Raw genomic sequence first — 22,374 nt, forward strand, 5'->3', positions numbered from 1 at the left:
CTAGGACAGTCTGTGATCAAGAGGTGTATTTGGCTGTGAGGTCCAGTAACAGTTCAGTCCTTTTGAATGTGAGAACTTTTTCTTCCCCATAACATTGTATCAGTGCAGCCTCTGAGGTATCCTGGGGTGTTGTTAGACAGTCATGCCCTTCCCTTCTTGCCCTCCACAGTGGGAGGGTGGACTGTAGAGTTGTTGTGGATTTAGGGTGCATAGCTACTACTTGTTGGCTGAGTGGCCTGGGTATAATTCTTAATGCTCTGTAATTCAGTGTTTTTAGAAAATGGGAAAATAGCAGTACCTACTTAAGAATGTTAGGATGAAATGAGGTTGATCAGGTGACACACTTAGGACAAGGATACACTGGAGTCCTATATAAGTTGTCCATTATCCCCTGTATGTCAGAGCAGACATCGACAGGGACTATATAAATGAAAGGTTTGTGGCTTGGCAGGGGGTTACTATTTGTATACCTGCCTCTGTAGTTCTTGGATGCGGCACTTTCTGCCCCAAAGCCCCTCTGAAAGTTACCTGTTTCAGTATGCTAAGTGACTCCCACCACTCCTGTCAGCATGGGAGGGCTTTGGAAGGCTGCCCTGCCCAGAATACTCTCTGTGAGTTGAAAGTCTCCCCGATGAAGCTTCCTGCAGAAGTTTTAAAAAGATACCTTAAAAATTGCACTACACTGAGTAGTCTTCCATTTGAATTTATCATTCAAAGTTTTGGTTGGAGGGTGAGACTGCTTTCAGGGTTAAGGAAAGCACGGCTTCAAGTGTACGACGGTCTTAGAAAGAGTACAGTGTGTTCCTGTGCACCCACCCTCTAGCATTACTGGTGGTATTGGCATTCCATAGCTGTTGTGGCCGCATTTGCTCACTGTGTGTAGTTGTGATCTCCTGGCATGTTTGCTTTACCAACATTATTTACAGAAACCTTTGGAAATAATTTTCAGATGTCATGACACTTGGTTCTTAAGTAATGCAGTGTGTATGTCCTAAAAATAAGGGTGTTGCACCATTTCTTCATTGTCAAATCTGAGAAAATGACCAGTAATCTCACAGCAGCATCTAATACAACGCCCAACCTGCTTTCTCTCCCCACTTTGCTCCTAAGTGCTCTCCATGGCTACTGCCAGTCCCAGCACCATCGCTTTTAGTCCCACAGCCTTGTTTCTCAAACCCTACCCTAGCCCTCGCCTTCGGTTTCCTGTCTGTTTCCAGACACTGATGTTGAAGGCAGCGCTGAGTATCTTCTCTAGAGGATCTGTGGGCTTGGGGCATCTGCTTCTGCACAGTGGCATTTAAGCTGTTACTCGCCTCCCTGTGCTTGTGAATGAAAGTTATGTTTAAAGATAAAACCAGAATCTGCTTAAAGCTTCTGTCTGTCCATATGGTTCTAATTGATCTGCAGCTCTCTCTCTCTCTTTTATTCTAATAATGATGGAAAAAGCAAATGCAGCTTTCAAATTAATTCTCAGTATTCTTCCCCAACATTGACATCATTCTTTGTTGACTTCAATATTATATGCTGTGTATATGTTACATATATGATGTATTAAAATGATTTAGAGTACTTGTATAAAAAGTTTAATTTAAAAAGTACTGTGAATGTAAACATTAAGACACCTTCTGGTTTGTAATTACACATTTTCTAAATGTTTTTATTAGAATTTAAAGTTTTAGCTCAGACCAAAGGTCCAAATGTGACCTTCCCTGCTCATTGGTGCTTTTAATTCCTGCTTTCCCTTGGGGTTTCTTTCTATATGTGTCTTTTTGAAATTCCCATCTCATCCTAGGAGCTCGGTGTCGGTGGCACAAGTCAGTGGAAGATCTGTGGCCTGGATCCCTCATCTACTCTTGGCATCTACTTTGAAGTTGTCAATCAGGTGCGTGGCAGTTTTCTTATTGTTAGAATCTCTTCTGATTTATTAGGAAGTATGCTGTCTCCTTCCTGGTACACCTTTGGTAGCCTATTAGGTGTTGTGTTAATTTGGTGTGCTCTTTAAACTTCCCTCCAGAACTTAGTTAGAATCAAACAGCAAATGTCTCTGTTCCTTTACTGTTGATTTGACAAGGTCCTGAGACACTACTGACTTTTCTAAGCCACCATAACTCATGAATGTTTGAGAGAATTAGTCTTTCCTCAAGATTCTGTTATAAAAAAATTACAGAATAGTTGATAGACTTGTACACTTAACACCTATATAACTGCTAATTAGATTCTGTAATCTATTTGGTTATAGTTGCATTGTTAAGTATCTCCATTTTATTTTGTATTTTTGTGGTGGAGGGGAGATGAGATAATGTCTTGTAGACCAGCGTGGCTTTACCCTCTGGTCCTTCTGCGTCCATACTTGGAGTGCTGGGATCAAGGTGTATCACCATACCTGGCTTAGTTTTGATGTTTCAGAGCAACTTGCGTCAACTGTGTCTTTCATCTCTAAAGAGTTCAGTATTAATTCATCGACTGACCCCAGCCTCATGATTATGTGCACGTGCTTTATCACTGAGCTGCATAGCCAGCCCAGTTTATTTGAATGTGCTGATGTTCGTCCTTCTCCCCCTCCCCTCTGCCTTTAGATAAGAGTTCTATACCATGATACCATAGGACATGTAGGTCCTAATTGTACTCTTGAAAATGTACCAAGAACCTCAGTGCTTTAGAAGGGCCATGTTTGCCGGGCAGTGGTGGCGCACGCCTGTAATCCCAGCACTCTGGGAGGCAGAGGCAGGCGGATTTCTGAGTTCGAGGCCAGCCTGGTCTACAGAGTGAGTTCCAGGACAGCCAGGGCTACACAGAGGAACCCTGTCTCGAAAAAAAAAAAAAAAAAAAAAAAAAAAGAAGGGCCATGTTTACGTCATGCCTGAGACAGTAACCAGATGTGTGGCCTCTCACCTTGCAGCACAATGCCCCGATTCCCCAGGGAGGCAGAGGTGCCATCCAGTTTGTCACACAATATCAGCATTCCAGCACTCAGAAGCGCATCCGAGTGACCACCATTGCCCGCAAGTGAGTGTCGTGTCTCTTTCTTCTTGACCAAGGCTGATGGGGTTCCTGCGAGCATTTAAGCTGCTTTGAGTTTATTTTTCTGGCTCCTTAGATGGTTCTGGCTCCTCATTCACTCACTGATAAGCCATTATTGGTCAACCAGGTGAACCTTTACACAGCTACCAAGAAGAAATCAGCTTCAGGAGCAATATAGTTCATTGAAAATTACTTTTTATTGTTTTATTTGCTAGATAAAGAAATCATGCATCTTGTTAAAGATGTAAACAGAAAAGTGCAGTTGGCCCTCTGTATCCATCTGTTCTATAACCATAAATTTAGCCAAACTGGAATGGAAAATATTGTTTGATATTACATCTGTATTGAACATGTAGGGACTTTAAAAAAATATTCCATAAACAATAAAGTATAGTAGCTACTTATATAACATTTATATTGTCAGTGGTAATATAGAGATCGGTGAGTGTATGTAGGACAATCTATTTAGATGTTTAGGAATACCATGACATTATATCTACAGTCATTTATTTAATTTTGGAGATAGGCTAGCCTGGAACTTATTACTATGTAGACCAGGTTGGCCTTGAAATCAGAGATCTGCCTGTCTTTGCCTCCTGAGTGCTGGGGTTAAAGACATGCTCTGCCATGCCCAGGGGAACTATGCCATTTTATATCAGTGACATCATATCTGAGGGAGGGAGGGAGGGCCTGGGATCTGTCCTCAGTAGATAGTAAGGAAGAACTATTACTTATGTGTGTCTTTACTTTAAGATTTATTTATTCAGCCGGAAGGTGGTGACACACTCCTGTAATCCCAGCACTCTGGAAGGCAGAGGCAGGCGGATTTCTGAGTTTGAGGCCAGCCTGGTCTACAGAGTGAGTTCCAGGACAGCCAGGGCTACACAGAGAAACCCTGTCTCAAAAAAAAGACTTCATCTCAGAAAGAAGGAGCCCTGCAGGCAGTGGTGGTACATGCCTTTAATCCCAGCACTTGGGAGGCAAAGGCAGGCAGATTTCTGAGTTCAAGGCCAGCCTGGTCTACAGAGTGAGTTCCAGGACAGCCAAGGCTATACAGAGAAACCCTGTCTCGAAAAAACCAAAAAAAAAAAAAAAAAAAAAAAAAGATTTATTTATTCATTTAATGTATGAGTACACTGTTGCTGTCTTCAGACACACCGGAAGAGGCCATCAGATCCCATTTCAGATGGTTGTAAGCCACCATGTGGTTGCTGGGAATTGAACTCATGACCTCTGGAAGAGCAGTTAACTTCTGAGCCATCTCTCCAGCCCTATGGGAAAGTTTTTGTTGTGCTTTTAGCCTTCAGGCAGCACCTGAGAGTGACTAAAATGACTGGCTAACTTCCTTAACAAAAATTCAGGGCAGCCTTGTCCTGGACAGTGGAACAGGATCTCAGAGTGGAGATCTAGCCTTGGTAGTTGCCAGTCAGAAGTGTGGCGCTAACACTGGAACTCTGGAATTGTCAGTTGGGCAGATGCACAAAGTCAGCTGAGGCACATAGAGGCAGCATTTGACCAGGAGGCTGCGGCAGTCTTGATGGCACGACTTGGAGTGTTCCGAGCAGAGTCAGAGGAGGGGCCTGATGTGCTCCGGTGGCTGGATCGACAACTCATCAGACTGGTAAGTAGGGAGCAAGGCATTGAGTTCAGTCTTGGTGGCTTTTCTACCTTTGAAAAGAAACTCCCATTAAGCCTATTACATTTTAAAAGTATTTATTTACTTGTACGTGCGCATGCTGGAGTGTATGTGTGTGCACCAAGTGTGTGTAGGAACCTGTGTAGTTAAGAAGAAGGTTGACTCTCCTTGCAACTGAAGTTATGGGAGGTTGTGAACTGCTGTGTCGGTGATAGAAAATGCACCCCAGGCTTCTGTAAGTACTCTTAACCACTGAGACTCCTTTCCAGTCCCAAACCTTATTACTTTATGTAGTCAAACAGCAAGAATTTAACAGTTGCTCACTTTAGCGAAACATTAAATATGAAAGAAGTGTTAAATGTTCATTTTCGTTTGAGGGCCGACGTTGCAATGTGTAAGAAGCAACATGGAAATTTGGGGAGTGGTACAAATCTGTGGGTGATAAAAACTGAGTAGAGGAGTTACTACTGATTGCTATGGCCCTGTATTCTAGGAGATCAAAAGGTGGCTTTATAAATTGGAGTCCAGGTACACCAAGTTCGGGGAAATACTTTATTTATCCAGGTCTGATTAGGAGAGAGAAAACAGACAGAAGAAGCCAAGTGTGGTTGTGTAGGGCTATGATCTCTGCACTGGGAAGGAAGGGAGAGGCAGGAAGGGCCACTAGCTTGAGGCCAGGGTGAGCTACATATTGAAACCTTGTTGAGTCTGAAAAACAAAACTATAACCCATGTAAACACAAATAATAATTTAAAAGGGAAAACTTTATATTAAAAACCACTGGGTGGGCTGGAAAGATGGTTCAGCGGTTAAGAGCACCGTCTCCTTTTCTAGAGGTCCTGAGTTCCATTTCCAGCAACCACATGGTGGCTCACAACCATCTGTAATGGTATCTGATGCCCTCTCCTGGTGTGTCTGAAGAGAGCAATGGTGTACTCATAAACATATAATAAATAAATCTTAAAAAAAAACAATACACTGGGGTTGAGGGTGGTGAGTGGGTGGTGCGGGGCTTGTCTAACTGATAAAAAGCCCTGGGTTCCAGGGAAGGCAGATTGTCCACTAAAGAAGGCTTGATTGTCAAGTGAAGAGTGTGGGCGGTGGTGGCACATGCATTTAGTCCCAGAACTCAGGAGGCATAGGCAGGCAGCTATCTGTGAGTTCTAGGCTAGCCTTGTCTACAAAGCGAGTTCCAGGACAGCCAGAGCTACATAGATAACTAGCAGATAGAAGGGATGGCTCCTACTTCTAGGGCTGAGACAGGAACCAAAGGAAGATGCCCTCTCCCACGGCCAATCAGACCTAGGTAGAAGAGCATAGCTCATTGAGTCTGATAGCACAGGTTGTCATGGTGTCATACCCAAGGAATTTGTTAGAAACTCATTAGAATGAGATGAAGTCTATCATCTTGGAGGCTATGAAAAGCTGTTCCCAAGGAAATTTTTACCTGAAGCACACAAGGGCTGGGGTCTCACCTGGCTGCGTGTGCTCTAGCATCGCAGCCCCAGGGAATCCATGAGCACACGAGGACCCTGCAGCTGACCTTGCCTGCATTGTCCTCTGTTGACAAAGCTCTGTATCACAGCAGCTGGCCAAGCAGTTTAAGGGCTATATCCATGTCATAGACAAAAGGGCGAGTTGGAGCCATATGGGCTGTAAACAGCTAACTGACAATATACCGTGCAGTTAACCTTCTCAGCTTGTGTTTATGATCAACACCCGGAAGGAGGTGTGGTAAATGTCTCAGTTCCACATTTACCCTTATCTGCATCTTATAAAGTTACTCATTTCAGAGTGTCAGAGTTTCAAACAAACTGTTCTTTGATGACCAGTGCTAAGGGCTGGCAAAGGCTTCATGTGGGAAGTCAGTCCTGAATCAGATCCTCTTATAAAATAGGAGAGACGGCAAAGTCTGGTCAGTAGGCCCAGCATGAGGCAGCTTGTGGAGGTGGCAGCAGCTGTGCCCCTCAGCTCTGGTGACAGGAAGGTGTCATCACGGGAGAGCAGGCTGGGAGCAGGGAGCAGAGGCCGGGAAGATAAAGAACCTTGATTATTTCTCCCTTAACTTTAAGGAGAGACTTAAATGTGATTTTTTAAAAATTTTTTCTTTTAGATTTATATGAATGAATATTTTCCTTGTGTGTGTGTGTGTGCCTGTGCCTGCACACACGCATACACAGGCATACACAGAAATGCACCACATGTGTACTTTGTGCCTGTGGATATCAGAAGTAGAGGTTGGATCTTATGAAACTGGACTTAATGGATGATTGTTAGCCGCCTTGTGCATGCTAGGAACCAAATCCTGGTCCTCTGCAAGAGCAATGGGTGCTCTTAACTCTTGAGCCCCTTGCATGTACTTCTTAAGAAGGGAGTAAGGTGGGCATGGTGCTTGTGTGTACAAGTTGCATCACCATGTAAGGAGAATTACAGGGGAAAGGTTTCTGGCATAAGGCAGTAGCTGAGACAGGGCAGTGCCAATAGGAATGGAAGAGCGGAAGAAGATGAAAGAACTCCTGAAACCTTATGAAACAACTATATAAAATCAAAATCAAAAAGTCCGGTGGGAGAGATAGCTCAGTAGCTAGAAGTGTGTGTTGATATTCCAGGGAGTTCAGTTCCAGCTCAGGGACCCTGTAGGGTGGATCCAGGTGGTGGGCCTATCTAGAGAAACCCCCACCCCCTTCAAACTCTGGGGGTAAATCTAGGGCCAGCATGCAAATTATCTGTTTTAACAAGACCTGGTGGTTTGTCTACCCTTCATGCCTGAAAGCTAGTCTAGGACTCCTGAGAAGAAACACACTACATAGCTCTTTGTCTGGGACTTTTCTTTAGTTTATTTGCACCTGTGTTTTGCCTGCACATATATCTCTGTGATAGTGTTGGATCCCTTGGAACTAGAGTTACAGACAGTTGTGGGCTGCCATGTGGGTGCTAGGAATCCTTTGGAAGGGACGAGTTGGTCCAGAGTAGTGATTTAAAATCTCTAAAGCTGTGAAATCTTCTCCATGGACTACTCTCCCTCAAAACCCAGGTCTGCTGGAAGAGCAGCCAGTGCTCTTAACTGCTGAGCCATCTCTCCAGCCCCAGTCTGTGACTTTTCTAGGTGACACTAACTTAGACCCTCTTTCACTATTTTCTTTCAATAGTGTCAGAAGTTCGGGCAGTATAACAAAGAAGACCCCACGTCTTTCAGATTGTCAGACTCCTTTTCTCTGTATCCTCAGGTAAGACAAAGTGTTTATAAAGATAATTACAAAAGAATAAATGATTAGAACTTAACTTTTTATGTTTGGGAGAAAAGGAAGACTTATGGTTTGAGACTAAATATAGTAACAGGCTATTCCATCTCTTCTGAACTTTTGTTGATGCCAACCAAGTGTATAGCACTTGGCTAGTGCTTTGTATTGTGTAAACAGCCAATATCTGGGTCCCGGGACGTTCAGGTCTTCAGTATCTGAGCAGTTGGTGAGTAGTGTGAAGAGCTCTGGGCTGGCCAGTCAGGGTGGAGAGTCAGCACTGGCTCTGCTGCTGCTGCTACTGCTGATCTTAGGTGAGGGCTGAGACCTCTGTTTCTTCGATACCTCATCTTTAGAAGGGAAGAATTGGTCCAGAGTAGTGATTTAAAATCTCTTTAAAGCTGTGAAATCCTCTCCATGGACTACTCTCCCTCAAAAGCCAGTGTGAAAGCAGGCAGATCTGAAGCTTCTCTGGGTCTTCCCATCCCCTGGATCCACTGGATTCCACCAGAGGCTCCACCTTCCAGTGCCCCTGGGCTCTCTTCCAGCAGACCTGGGCGTGTGTGTGTGTGTGTGTGTGTGTGTGTGTGTGTGTGTGTGTGTGAGAGAGAGAGAGAGAGAGAGAGAGAGAGAGAGAGAGAGAGAGAGACAGAGTGAGAGAGACAGAGACAGAGAGAGAGTGTGTGTGTGTGTGTGAGAGAGTGTGCAGAGTGTGCTCGTGAGAGATTGTGTGTGTATGTGAAAGAGAGAGAGTGTGTGTGTGTGTGAGAGAGAGAGAGAGTGTGTGCAGAGAGCGTGCTCGCGAGAGAGTGTGTGTGTGTGTGTGCGCGTGCAGAGAGAGAGAGAGTGAGTGAGTGAGTTAAGGACAGCTTGCAGGGTAGAATACGGGTCAGATCTACAGAGAGGACAGTGATGCCCTGATGGCAGGGCAGGCAGACTGGCTAACTCTAAACTGTCTATAAGAATGAGCCTCGAGACATAGCAGCATCCTAAGGTTCCAAATATTAAATTAAGGTTCTTAGAGTAACCACAGCAGCCATTCCTGTTTGCAGAATAAGCACTTGAGAATAAACCTAACTGTATAGTTTACAGGTAAGGAAACTGAGGCACCAAAAAGTATGTAGTTTCTCCACAGTCACCCCCACTGCTGACTGGCTGAGTTGGACTGTGACCTAGGCTCTCTGGCTCCCGACTGCTGCTTTGGCATGCTCCGTAGACAAAGTCATAAGAGCCCTCGCAGCTGGTGCCTTCCAGACTCTGCTCCTTCATGGGGGAGCTCTTTAAAAACCAAACCAAAAGCAAACAAAAGGATATCAGCCGGGGGCTGGATAAATAGCTCTGCTGTTCAATAGTTGCTACTCTTTCAAGGACCTAAATTGGGTTCCCCGCACCTACATTTAATGGCTCAAAACCACTTGTAGCTTTAGCTCTAAGACCCACACCTTATTGTGGCCTAATTGTGTGCCTACATGTGACATACAATCACACAGGCACACACATAAAATAAAAATAAAATAAATCTTAAAAAATTTTATCTGGGCGAAGGGTTGGTGGTAGTTTGTGCCTTTGATCCCAGGACTTGGCAGGCAGTGGCAGGCAGATCTCTGAGTTCAAGGCCAGCCTGCTCTATGGAGCTAGTTCTATGACTGCCAAGGCTACACAAAGAAACTGTCTTGAGAAATAAAACAAAGAAAAAAACCTTACCTGGAAGGGGTGGACGACGGCTCAGTTGTTAAGAGTGTGTACTATTACACTATTCTTCCCAGAGGAATTAAGTTGTCAGGACTATGTCAGGTTGCTCGCAGTTACAGTAACTCCAGCCTCAGGAGATCTGACCCCTGGCCTCTGAGTGCACCTGCCCTCTCATGCACATCCCTGCTCTCCTAATTACAAATAAGCCTGTAAGGGCTTAAGAGATGGCCGAGCAGCTAGGAGCACTGACAACGAACATCCAGGCAAAATACCAACCAATGCACATGAAATAAAAATTTAATTTAATTTAATTCAATTTAATTTTCTTTTTCTTTCCTTTTTTTTTTTTTTTTGGGTTTTTCGAGACATGGTTTCTCTGTATAGCCCTGGCTATCCTGGAACTCACTCTGTAGACCAGGCTGGCCTCAAACTCAGAAATCTGCCTGCCTCTGCCTCCCAAGTGCTGGGACTACAGGCGTGTGCCACCACGCCTGGCTGAAATAAAAATTTTTAAAAAATTAAGAAAGAAATCTCAGTGCTCAGGAGTCAGTCAGGGTCTCCAGGGCAAGCTGGCTAACTCGGGTAGCCTGTTGGCAAGTTCTTGGTTCAAATGAGAGACCCTGCCTCAATAAGTAAAAGCCGCGCGTGACAGAGAAAGACCCAGGTCATACCTTGAGGTTTCCGCATCCATGTACTCACAGGTACACATACACACTTGTTTGGCCACACGTACGGGTCTATATACCACATGCAGGCAAAAACTTATTAAAAAAAAATTAGGGGCTAGAGAGTTGGCTCAGTGGTTAAGAGTACTGGCTGCTTTTCTAGAGGTCCTAGGTTCAATTCCCAGCAACTATGGTAGCTCAAAACCATCTGTAATGGGATCCAATGCCCTCTTCTGGTGTGTTTGGAGACAGCTACAGAGTACTTATATACATAAATTAAATAATAAATAATTCTAAAAAAAAATTTAACATGTGTAGAAGTGGTGGTTAAGAGTGTAGTGCTTTCGGGGAGCAGTGGATCCCCTGTAATTATGGGTAGTTGTAAGCCACCTGATCTGGGTGCTGGGAGCTAAATCCACATCCTCTCTTGGAGCAGCAACTCTCTAGCCTCAAATTGATCATCTTAGCCCATTTGGAATGTATAATTGTGTGCTATAAACATGTTCACATTCCTGTGTACCAGGCTCTATAATGTTTTCTATCTAACTGAGCTATAACGACTGCTGCATATCTAAGCCTTATAGCTGGTTTGTTCCCAGGTAGCTCATGAAACTTTATTCTAACTTAAGTTCTGCCATGTGGCCTGTTAGTTACCTCTCCTCCAGTCTGGACCTGCTGCTTCCTTTTTGTCCTCCTGTTGAATCCTCCCTTCCCACACCTGACTCTCTCTCACAGTTCCTCTCTTACCGGAAGTTCCACCTTCTACTTCCTGCCTTTGCTATGGGCCATCATCTTTTTATTAAACCTAATAAGAGGTGAGAGAGGAATACAGAGTTTATAAAATACGATGTAACCATATGAGTAACAATGCCAAGGTCCAGTCTGCACTCAACTCTCTAGGGGACAGAGATCAGCAGTTGAATAATACAGAGACAATCTTTACACAGTGCACAATAATCTATCCCAACACTGAGCCAAAAGTGTGTCATACACACTTTTAATTCCAGCACTTGGAGGGCTGAGGCAGGAGGATCTCAGGTTTGAGGCCAGACACCAAGATCATTATGTCACAAAATGAGCAAAACCTACCTTGAGTTGTGTGTCCAGTGAAGGGCGCTCTCTATTTCCTCTTCCGCTGGCTCTGCTGCACCTTCTTTGTGTCTCTGTGAATGCACACAGTTTTTTCTGTGTTCGGGCTCATGCTTTAGAGATCCAGAGTAGAGATCCGAGTTCTGAGTGTCCAGCGCCACAGATGTATTCCTCTGACCCTTTGTTTTGCTTTTGTGAATGCAGTTCATGTTCCATCTGAGAAGATCTCCGTTTCTTCAAGTGTTTAACAACAGTCCTGACGAGTCGTCCTACTATAGACACCATTTTGCCCGGCAGGATCTGACTCAGTCCCTCATTATGATCCAGCCCATTCTCTATTCTTACTCCTTCCATGGGCCTCCAGAGGTAAGGCCGGACGTCCATGCTTTTCTCAGAATGGCATGGCCTAATTATGAGGGGTTTTGGTTTTGTGTTTTTCCTTCATCAAATATAGTCTTAGGGCAGAATGGTAAACAAAACGTTGCGTTTATAGTAACTTTATGTTGTTTTTGAGTATTTAAAAAAAGTAGGAAAAGTCAAAAGATAAAGCTTTTTGTGTGGATGTGTGGAAAGTAAAAATAAACTAAAAAAAGACCAAAACCAAACCAAACCAAAGCAAAACAGAAAACCTTAAAAACCACAATGTTAGCCAGACGGTGGTGGCGCACACCTGTAATCCCAGCACTTGGGAGGCAGAGGCAGGCGGATTTCTGAGTTCGAGACTAGTCTGGTCTACAGAGTGAGTTCCAGGACAGCCAGGGCTATACAGAGAAACTCTGTCTCAAAAAAACCAAATCCAAAAAACCAAAAAAATTTAAAAAAACCCCACAATGTTATGAGTTTGCATAATTTGCCCAGTAATTCCAACCCGTGTGAAGTATCTGAGAAATGTGACTATGAATACAAAGAGAGTTTTATGGAAAAAGAAAAAAAGAAAATGAACTACTTCAAGAGAATTCAGGGCTGGGAGAGAGCTGGCCTCGAATGCACGAGGCCCAGGTTCTAACAATGGAAGAAGAGGAATCGATGGCCATCTACGTCCTCAGAAGGAGGAAAATAGTTAAGTAGTCTAAGAAACACATAACTTACATGTAAAATATTAAAATGTTACACAGTAAAAAAAAAAAAATCAAAGTAGAAAGTTTTTAGTACAGTAAAGAATGCCCTGTGACCAACAGTGTGGAGAAAGGCCTTCAACCTTTGTGGAGTAGAGTTTGAGCAGAAGTAAAACCATCTGAGACACATGCAGGAGTGGAAAGCAATAACAGTGAGGAGGAAGTGAAAGGATGCTTGAGGAAGAGCCACTGGCACACAGTGAGACTGCTGGCACATAGTGAGACTGTGCTGGCACACAGTGAGACTGTGCTGGCACACAGTGAGACTGCTGGCACATAGTGAGACTGTGCTGGCACACAGTGAGCCCGCTGGCACACAGTGAGACTGCTCTGGCTCTCACAGGCTCTACTGAGAGCTGTGGGTGAGGCAAGTGGACCACAGAAAACACCTTAAAAACTTACAGATTGCAGTGTTGTCCAACTTGCAAATAAACCCAATAAAAGTTTTAAACTAAGATAAGTAACAAGAACAAAATAAATTCTAAGCTGTATGTACTAGAAGCCTATAAAAATAAAGAATGTGGAAAAAAACCAAAAGATTAGTATTTCTTGTTTTCAGCTACAGATTTTCTGAAATGAGTACAAGTTACTTTTTATTATTGAAATAAAAATCGTAATGAAATATATTTTGTGGTAAACTTTAAAAACTTGCATTAAATTCTGTGTTCCAAATAGGCATCCCTGTTCATTTTAGCTGTAGCTTCATGAGACTTGAGGGATCAGCTGGTTAAGAGTAGTTCTTGCACAAAACAGAGGAAGCTCAGAATGATGTTCTGACTTTTGGACCGCGAGATAGCATCAGTTTCTCTCCACAGTTGATGGAGTGTCAGTGGCTTGTTTCTTCTACAAAACTGAGATTTAGAGTTACCAGTTAGCAGTTTGGAGAGTGGAAGGTAGCATTGTGTGCTGAGGGGGACGCCTTGTGCTGGAACCATTTGCAAATGGCTTCCTAGCTGGTTTGTAGACCTGTGCAGGTAGGATTGGAGGGGCGACTGTGTAGAGGGATGACCGATGCTGTCTGTCTTTTTCCATAGCCTGTGCTCCTGGACAGCAGTAGCATTCTAGCTGACAGAATTCTGCTGATGGATACTTTCTTCCAAATTGTCATTTATCTTGGCGAGGTAAGGATGTAATCAGTTTCTTTTTTTTCTCTTTTTTTCCCCTGTTATTTACTTCAGTTTATTGTGTGTATATATTTGTGAATCTGTATGACTCTGGTACAGCTTGGTTGAGTCATTTCTGTCTTTCCACCATCTTGGTCCTGGGGTAGTTACATTCCAACATGAATGTGGTCAAAGGACACTTTGTAGCAGGCTGCCTTCTCCATCCACCACTGGGTCCTGGGGCCAAATTTCAGTCATCAGGCTTGGTGCCTAGAGGCCAGTCTTTAGGTCATCCTAGAACTAGTCAGGTGGACAGGTAGCACCAACTCTCATAGACTTTTTCACCTGCTTTGGATCGTGCTAGTGGAAAACTGTCTTAAGTGTTAGTGAAGTCTGTAATCAGTGCCTAACAGCAGTTTGGGTTGGTTTGTTTTGGTGTAGACCATAGCCCAGTGGCGGAAGGCTGGATACCAGGACATGCCTGAGTATGAAAACTTCAAGCACCTTCTGCAGGCACCACTGGATGATGCCCAAGAAATTCTGCAAGCACGCTTCCCAATGCCACGTTATATCAACACAGAGCATGGCGGCAGTCAGGTGGGTGAGCCCTGTTCTAGCTCTGATGGATTTTTTTGTTCTTGTTTCATGACCTATTTTTTAGCTATTAATGTAAATAGGCTGTTTACAATTTTATGTGGGATACATTTTCATATAGATAGTCTCTCAGCAATGAGTTTTGTTTTGTTTCAACTGTTTATTTCACTTCCAGGCTGGCCCAAGGCTCACTATGTAGTAGTACAGGTTGGTCTCTGATCCTCATACCTGTACCTCTGACATGTGCCTCGTCATGCCTAGTGGTGACTTGTTAAATGAATATGCTAATGCAAAAGTATAAGGTGACCAATATTTCTGGATCATTTGTAGGTGGGGAGCCTGGGCTTAAGATAAAAGCAATAGATTTCTAAAAAGAAAAAAAAAGTAATTTTAAATAAAGAAATGTAAAATCTTTACTGTTTTGTACACTAATATTATTTTTAATTTTTAAAATTTTTTTAAAGGCTCGTTTCCTGTTGTCTAAAGTTAACCCATCTCAGACACACAATAACCTGTATGCTTGGGGACAGGTAAGACTTGTCGGGTATTTGGGGAGAAGGCCCATCTATTTTTCATTAAGGCCTGTTTGAGCCTATAAACTGGACTTTTGGTTCTGGGACAGAATGGCTTAGAATTTTGCAGGTGGTGTGGGTGCAAGTAAGATACTTGTGCTGTGAGTGGGGTGCTCCCAAGGTGGGCCGCCTCCACACCGCTCACTGTGCTCGGGGCAGAATGCACCGCCGTGGCCTCTGCGGCTCTCCTCAGGCACGTGGAGCGTGGCCTCACGTTCTAGCTCCTGGCTATATGGCACCTCCTGCTCCCTGTTAATACCTTCTGTTCGCTCTCAGCCTGACTCCATTCCTTAATTATTCCCCAAATTTCTTTCTCTTTCTGTGATCCTTAAAATGTTTTAAAATTACACTTGGCTTTTGAGATAGCTGTACGTTTATCTGCAGTTATAAGAAATAATACAAGGAGTTGAACATGGCTGACGCGTGACTTTAATCTCAGCACTCTGCAGGCAGAGGCAAGTGGGTCTCTGAGTTCTAGGCTAGCCAAGACTACAAACTGAGAATCTGTCTCCGAAAAATCAAATCATAATTATACAAAGGGATCCCCTGAAACTAATTTTTCAACTAATAGCTACATTCTGAAAAATAATAATTCAATATTAAGGTCAGGATATTGTCAGTGATAGGCATTTTCGTTATTGTGGTGAGCCTGTCATAACCATTGCTACCTGGCACACCTTAACATTTGCCACTTAGTAATCTTCTCAGTGTTTCTGTGATTAAAGTCATGCACCATCATGCTGGGGCTAACTCCTGAGAAATTTACTAAAATTTTTCAGTAAAACCGTCAAAACAGAGATGTCTTGTGGATTCCTAATTTACTTTCTATAATAGTGACAAGGGCCTTCAAATTATCTTGTCCATGTTGAATAATTTGGTAGTTGTGTGCTTTGGGGAGTCATTTTTGTTAGAATGTCACACACACACACACACACACACACACACATGCGTTCTTTACCTGTCCATAGACTCTGTGGTCACATTCCAGCTTCATTCCTTATATTAGTCAATTTCATCTTCTTCCCCTGGCCTCCTAGAGTTTGGAAGTTTACTTTTCCTCAAGGTACCAGTGCTTCATTTCCCTGACTTTCTCTCTTGTCTCTGTTTTCAGCCTGCCTGACCTCTGTTCCGATGCTGCCTTCTGTTTACTTTAGAGTTCTTTTCTTCTGCTCACAGAGCTTAAATGGTTGGTGTGTGGGCCTGGGGTGAACAACACTGGCTGCTCCTCGGGAGAATCCCATTTGGTTCCCAGCAGCCATACAGTGGGACACAACCATCCTTAACTCCAGTCCTGTGGGATCCAGTGCCCTCTTCTGGCCTCCAGAGGCACTGCACGCACAGGCACACAGACATGCATGCAGGTGAAACACTGTACACGGAAAGTAAATAAACAAGTGGGTGATTAGTGAATAAATAGGCGGCTGTCAGTGTGATGCTTCTCCCTGTCAGCACTGCTGCTGCTGCGTCTCGCTGTGTTGCTTGATTTCCAACTATGCAGAGTTTTCCTTGTTGCTTGTACATACTGATTTTTGTGTAGATTCCATTTTGGTGGGAAACATACTTTGTATGATTTCCGTTCTTTTTAATTTGTTGAAGTTTGTTTTATGATCTGGGGACATGATCCATTTTGCTTTCCATTCCAGAGTCACTTGAAATGAATGTGTATTGTGCAGCTCTTTGGCCTGTTTTGTCAGTGTTACTTCAGTCTGGTCACAGTTGGTGGCATTGCTGCCACGTTCTTATCTGTCCTCAGCAGCTATTTGTCGTTCTACTGGAGTGTGGATGGCTTTTCCAGCCCTCACTCTCGGTTTATCTCTTCCTCTGTTCTTTCATTAGTTCCTTCCTCAAGTGCCTTGCAGCCCTGTTTGCTGTGTACATATTTAGAATTATGTTTCTTAGTGGGTTGTCCTTCTGTGTCCTTCTGTGGCTTTTCTCTGCAGTAACATTTATTTTCTCTGAAATTAATAAAGCTATTGCTTTTTAGAAAAATGTTCTGTGGCTCTTCTGGTCCGTGACTATGGCTCTATAATTGGTTTGGACCTTTGGGATTGTCATACCTCTGTCACCATCCTTTTTTTTTACTTATGATTACTGAATTTTAGGAAAGAAAGAGATAAATTACCCATAGTACTATTTCCAGCTACTGTCTAGGTGATATGAACTAAATACTTTAGGCATGTTCATGTTATTCTTTATAAATCTTATATCTTGCTACAAACTGTGATTTCTATCCAGTCTTTTCCCTCGGAACATTAATTCATAAACATGTTCTGATATTACAAATAGCATCTGGTGGTGGTGTCATTCATTCGCTTGCCTGTGACACCTTTCTGTTAGAGTGCTTCAGAGATCGGTGTGGTGCTAGCCTTGGTGTGTCCCATGAGGGGCTGGCGTATAGGCCTTGGCGGGTTCACATCTGGAGAGGAGCTCCAGATAACATCAGACAGGTCTGTAGGACTTGGAGAAGTGATGAGATAGAGAGGTATATACTCAGCCCTCTCAGTGGGCAGGAACTCAGGAAAGGTGTAGAGGAAAACATGCTTCTGATGAATGGCATTAGCTCGGCGGAACACAGCGTGGTGAGGACAAAGGTGACCCTGTGAGTGTTTCTGGGCAGAAGTCACTGAGCAGCTTGGGAATCGGAAATGGCTGTTGAGTTCATCAGTAAGCCTTTCTGGTTGTATTTCAGGAAACTGGAGCGCCCATCCTGACAGACGATGTCAGCCTCCAGGTGTTCATGGATCACTTGAAGAAGCTGGCTGTGTCCAGTGCCTCTTAGGCTGGTAGCCCAGCCTGGAAGTGGAAGACTGCTGTCAGACTGTGCTCACGTTGGTGACAGCATCCTAGCAACATGCAGCTTTCTGGAAGATTCTAATAAATAACCCAAGGGATTTTTTATATGTATGTCTTCAGGTTATAATATGTCTTCAGGTTATAATTTATTTGTATTCTCTGTCTGTTTTCCTATACATGAAATTATATGTGATAAATGTTCTGCTAATTGTAGATGTTTACTTACTTTTTGTACCTTAATGTTTTAGAGTCTATAAAATCGAGTTTATGTATTTTTGGCTGCTTGTTTAAATCTTAATGATCATAAAGGAAATAAATCTGGGTGAGGATGGTGTTGGCCAAAATAATACTAATGCAGATTTTGTCTCAGAGTGAGTGAGTGAGTGAGTGTGTGTGTGTGTGTGTGTGTGTGTGAGAGAGAGAGAGAGAGAGAGAGCATGCACATTCCTGTTCATGAAGGTTAGAGGACAGCATACTGACGGTGGTTCTCTCCTCCTATGTTGTGGGTCCCAGGAATGAGACCCTTAAGTCTTGGTGCATGTCTCTATCTGCTCAGCAGTCTCACTTCCCCACAGGGAAGAAAAGGAGTCCAAGCTGAGCCTGAAAGACACGAACTGGATGTCAGGCTGCCTGGACTGGTGACAGTTGTCCACCTTTTGAGTTCATATTTGTTCTCCTGTAGGAGCATTTACTATGCAACAGTTACATTTTAGATGTCAAAAAGTTATATAATATTTCCTTTTTGGGGGGACTTTTTGTGTAATTTACTTATAGAGGAGTATATAAAACTTTTAAGTAGATCAGAACTGAAATGTCCTCATTGGACCTATCTATACAAATTAACTGTGGAGAGCATATGGTGCTCTCTCTCTCTTGTCTTGGCCAGGCATTCATTCTCTCAGTAAAATGAGGTGAGAGCGCTCCAAGCTACTGGTATGGCAGACAGCGGCCGTACAGTCCCACTTCCGGGTTCCAGTGGGAGTGCAGAGTTGAGTGCTTGCTCAGTGGGCACCCCTGAGTCCAGTGTACCTCATGAAGACTTGGAGCTCTGTTTGAAATCAAGGCAAGGCTCTCTCATTTACCTCAGGCAGGGGCTGAAGCACTCAGTTCTGGGAGGACAAACTAGGACTTGAGTGGCGGGAAGGATCAGAGAGAAAAGTGAGTCTTAAACCAGAGCAGGGTGTTCCGTGAAATAACAGAGGAGGAGGGGTCAGCATTTCTGGCTTTGCAATCATTGCCTTAATTAGGGAAGAGGAAACGAAAGTTTGTTTCTTGTGTACAGCATTCATAAATACTGTACGTTTTAAGGAATTTGGTTGTTACACACTAGAAGGACTGAGCAGGCCGACAGTCTGGATTTGTATACAACAGAGACTAGAGAGACTAAAAGGTTGTTATAGGTAACGAGCAGTTGATGAGAGTGGGAAGAAAGACAAGTGTGAAATAATACAATTATTCAGCTACTTAGAGCTTCATTGAGATAGATTTTACATACAATATCTTCACCCAGTTAAGCGTACAATTCATTCAATTTTGCTAGATGAAACCCATGTGGTGGCCATAGACATCTGACCAGCTTTCTCCCTATATATATCTGTTTACTTTTAGGGTTTTTGTCTTGTTTGTTTTTCTTTTACCCTAATCCATCTGAGATTCATACACATTGTCAAGTGGTATACTACTTTTTAACCTGACTTTTACTCAGATTTTTGAGTGGTTTCTCCTTTGGTTACTGTGAATAAAATGTATCTGAACACCGTACATGGGTCTTATGGCACAGCCTTTTGTTTCTCTTGAGGAAGTAACTAGGAGTGGAATAGAATGGAATAGGTTGTAAGATTGTCTTATGTTCAAACTTAGGGGCTGGAGGGAGAACTTAGAGGTCAAGAGCGCTGCTGTTTTTCCAGAGAACCTTGGGTTCAGATCCCAGCACCCATGTCAGAATACATAACCACCTGTAAGTCCAGCTCCAGGAGGATCTGATGCCCTTTTCTGGTCTCCACGTGCACCCACAAATATGTAGCATACAGTCTCACATATACACATAAAAAAGAAAGATCTTGAAAAAGAAAACCTAACTGCTTTTAAAGAGGTATCACACATATGCTCTCATCAGTAAGAATTCCAAGGGTTCATCTGGGCTGGGAAGATGGCTCCGTAGATAAACTGCTTGCTGTACAAATAGGAAGACCTGAGCTACGATCCCCAGTATCCACATGAAAAACCAGGCACAGAAGTGAGCGCCTGTAATCCCGCTATTGGGGAGTGGAGACACGAGGACCCCTGGGGGTCCTCACCATCAGTCAGTCTAGCTGAGTCAGCTACAGGGGAGAGAACCTGTCACAAAATTAGGTAGAGTGTGAGTAAGGAAGATGCCTGAAGTCAACCTCTGACTTTAAAATTTTTCACTTTCCTCAACTGTGAGTCCAGTCAGTTTTCATTCTGTGGTTCACGCTTCTCATATCCAAAGAAATCTTTGCCCATTCCAGGATGGCAAAGATTTTTATGCGTGCATGTGGTTGCTTTTAGGTTTATAATTTTAGCTTTTATATGTAAACACAGTCCCCTTTGAGTTAAATGTTATACAGGTATATATTTCTGTAGGGTAAACACAAATGTAAAAGGAAAGATAGCAGAAAATGTTTTGAACCCACCCGAGAAGCATGCAGGGTCAGTAGTGGCAGTTGCTTTAGAAGTCAAGTCTGAGGAAGGATTACCCAGCCCGCTCTGGGTAAACACCCCAGGCTCGCTCTCGGATTGTTTAGTTTACTGGTGTGCAGACAAATTATTCTTGGAAGAAGTGAATGAATAAGACAAGCGGTCGATGGAATCGAAGGCTTTTATTTTCGTAAATATGTGTGCATCTTTGTATGAGGAAGAATAAAAGCCAATAGCGTGATATGACGGAATGGTGGGCGACAGGGTGTAATTGGAAAAGGACCAAGAAAGCCTCAAAGAATTGGACCCAGAGTTCCAGAAAAGTATATAGGAGAGAAGCGAGTTGCAAACATCATTTCAGATACTGACTGACATATGGAGAACAGGCATTACAGCTTTGCAAGTGAGGAAGTTTCAAGTCACTACTTGCTCCCCAACACAGTGCAGTTGCCAGCTGCCAGCTGACCGCCTAACCTATGGTCTCCTTGATGAAAATCTTGTCCTAGCCGCGATTAACTGTGGACTACAAGTCCCAAAATGCACCGCGGACGGAGCAGGAAGTGACTTAGGACCTATTGGTGCCGGCGGCGGACACCTGGAAGGACTTACTCCTCGCGAACCCTAGGGCTCTCGGGTGGAGTCATGCGTCCTGAACTGGCCACAACGTGGTACCGGCGAATGTCCATGGTCTATGCACTAGGCGCCTGGTCTATGCTGGGCTCGATATTTTTCCTTACACGGAAACAGAAGGTATCAGGTAGGGTTCTCTGACAAGATCGGCCTCGCAGCTGCCATTTCCCACCCATTGCCCCGGTCTTTGAAGCGACCTTCCTTTTGTACTTGAACTCCGAGGTATTAAGCAAAACTGCTGCAAGTGGGTACTTAGATAATTTGCGGTGATGGAATCTGCACAGAGCAAGACTCTAGGAGCTAATTATTATCATTATACCTTACTGATTGAGAAAATCTGTCCCCGTGTTCAGCTGGAACTTAGTGAATTCACCTGTGTAGATTCTAGAAGCTCGGACAATAGCCCGAGTGCTGCTCATTTCCTTAAGACTGTTGCATGCAGCGAGCAAGCAGTTTCAGGCCTTAACAGCAACCAAGGAGTATTAAAATCGTCACAGTTGTTGCGTGAAACTCCCTAAACCTTAAAATAACATACTGGAAATCGAAGGAACTGGAAAGTCAGTTGGTGTAATCGCTTGAGAGAGGATGGAAGGTGACTCCGAGTGGCTGAAAGTCCTCTAAAATCGGTCGTGGTGCTGGTTGCTCAAGCCGAATAGACTAACACCATTGAATTGTGCCTTGCAGTAGGAGTTTGAATGATAGGTTAGGTGTATGTTAATAAAGACATTGTGTAAAAACTACTGGAAATTCTTGGTCATGAAGGTGGTTTGTGGTTTGAAGGTGCACACGGTCATCATGGCTGCCCATTTTGTCTCTGCCTTTTCTTTTTGGAGAAAGATAGCGACAGTAGACATCTGATGGCATAATCATGCTTTGGTTTATTATGTCCAGGCCTTTAATGACTGATGTCTTACGTTAATAATTTCAGGTTCTTTCTTTTCTTTAAGACTGTGAAGAGCAAGAGGATGGCTCAAGGAATGAAATACCTCTTTCTACAAGTGAAGACTCCGATTTAGCAACGGAAAGGGCCGAGCCTCGTGAAGTGTTTAGTGTGAAAACAGTTTTAAAGTATTCAGAAAATCCTGTTCCAGCCACTCAAAGGATGCTGACCTATCTGAAGTCCTGGACTGGTGGGCCTGGCCCTCAGGCGTGACTCAGCAGCTGCTGAATGCTGGAAACAAGGACTTGGCTCAGCAGTTGATAGATGCCTTGATCTCCATTTCATGTTTGTGGAAAGAATGTATTTTGTTTAACTTTATTAAAAATAGGCATTAATAATGTGCAACAAATGTTTTCTTGAAGGTACTGAACACATAATTCAAGAGGTAGTCTGTGTTTACATGGCTGACAGGTTAATATAAAGCCATTAAATTTTAAAAAATCGTGTGTGTGTGTGTGTGTGTGTGTGTGTGTGTGAGAGAGAGAGAGAGAGAGAGAGAGAGCTCACGCGTGTGTATGTGTATGTATGCTGTTATGTGTGCATGGAGATCAGGACAATTTTCAGAAGTTGGTTGTCTCCTTCCACTGTGTGGATCAAACTCAAGTTCTCAGGCACCTGCTGAACCAT

The 22,374-nt window shown here is 43.5% G+C and overlaps 2 protein-coding genes across 5 annotated transcripts in view; both read left to right on the plus strand.

The window, feature by feature from the left end:
- Positions 1-19,280, plus strand: part of Sec23b (SEC23 homolog B, COPII coat complex component) — a 39,033-nt gene extending 19,753 nt beyond the window's left edge. For all 4 annotated transcript variants that reach the window (XM_052183801.1, XM_052183802.1, XM_052183799.1 and 1 more), the window contains exons 12-20: positions 1,793-1,882; positions 2,900-3,006; positions 4,489-4,642; positions 7,807-7,884; positions 11,547-11,708; positions 13,492-13,578; positions 14,002-14,157; positions 14,619-14,684; positions 17,416-19,280. In XM_052183801.1, coding sequence (XP_052039761.1) covers positions 1,793-1,882; positions 2,900-3,006; positions 4,489-4,642; positions 7,807-7,884; positions 11,547-11,708; positions 13,492-13,578; positions 14,002-14,157; positions 14,619-14,684; positions 17,416-17,505 — 990 coding nt within the window. In that variant the 3' untranslated portion in view covers positions 17,506-19,280. The remainder of the gene's footprint in view (positions 1-1,792; positions 1,883-2,899; positions 3,007-4,488; positions 4,643-7,806; positions 7,885-11,546; positions 11,709-13,491; positions 13,579-14,001; positions 14,158-14,618; positions 14,685-17,415) is intronic.
- A 1,460-nt stretch (positions 19,281-20,740) lies between these two features.
- On the plus strand, positions 20,741-22,096 carry Smim26 (small integral membrane protein 26). The gene is made up of 2 exons (XM_052183803.1): positions 20,741-20,934; positions 21,755-22,096. The coding sequence occupies exons 1-2, from the start codon at positions 20,820-20,822 to the stop codon at positions 21,958-21,960; spliced, it is 321 nt and encodes a 106-aa protein (XP_052039763.1). The 5' UTR covers positions 20,741-20,819; the 3' UTR covers positions 21,961-22,096.
- Positions 22,097-22,374: the final 278 nt, after the last annotated feature.

Source organism: Apodemus sylvaticus, chromosome 5 (assembly GCF_947179515.1).
Source record: "Apodemus sylvaticus chromosome 5, mApoSyl1.1, whole genome shotgun sequence".
NCBI lineage: Eukaryota > Metazoa > Chordata > Mammalia > Rodentia > Muridae > Apodemus > Apodemus sylvaticus.

Excerpts from the sequence above, each read along its gene's own strand:
- Smim26 (XM_052183803.1), top strand. The coding sequence starts at position 20,820 with ATGCGTCCTGAACTGGCCACAACGTGGTACCGGCGAATGTCCATGGTC. Across the intron at positions 20,935-21,754 it reads ACGGAAACAGAAGGTATCAG|ACTGTGAAGAGCAAGAGGAT; the intron begins GTAGGGTTCTCT and ends CTTTTCTTTAAG.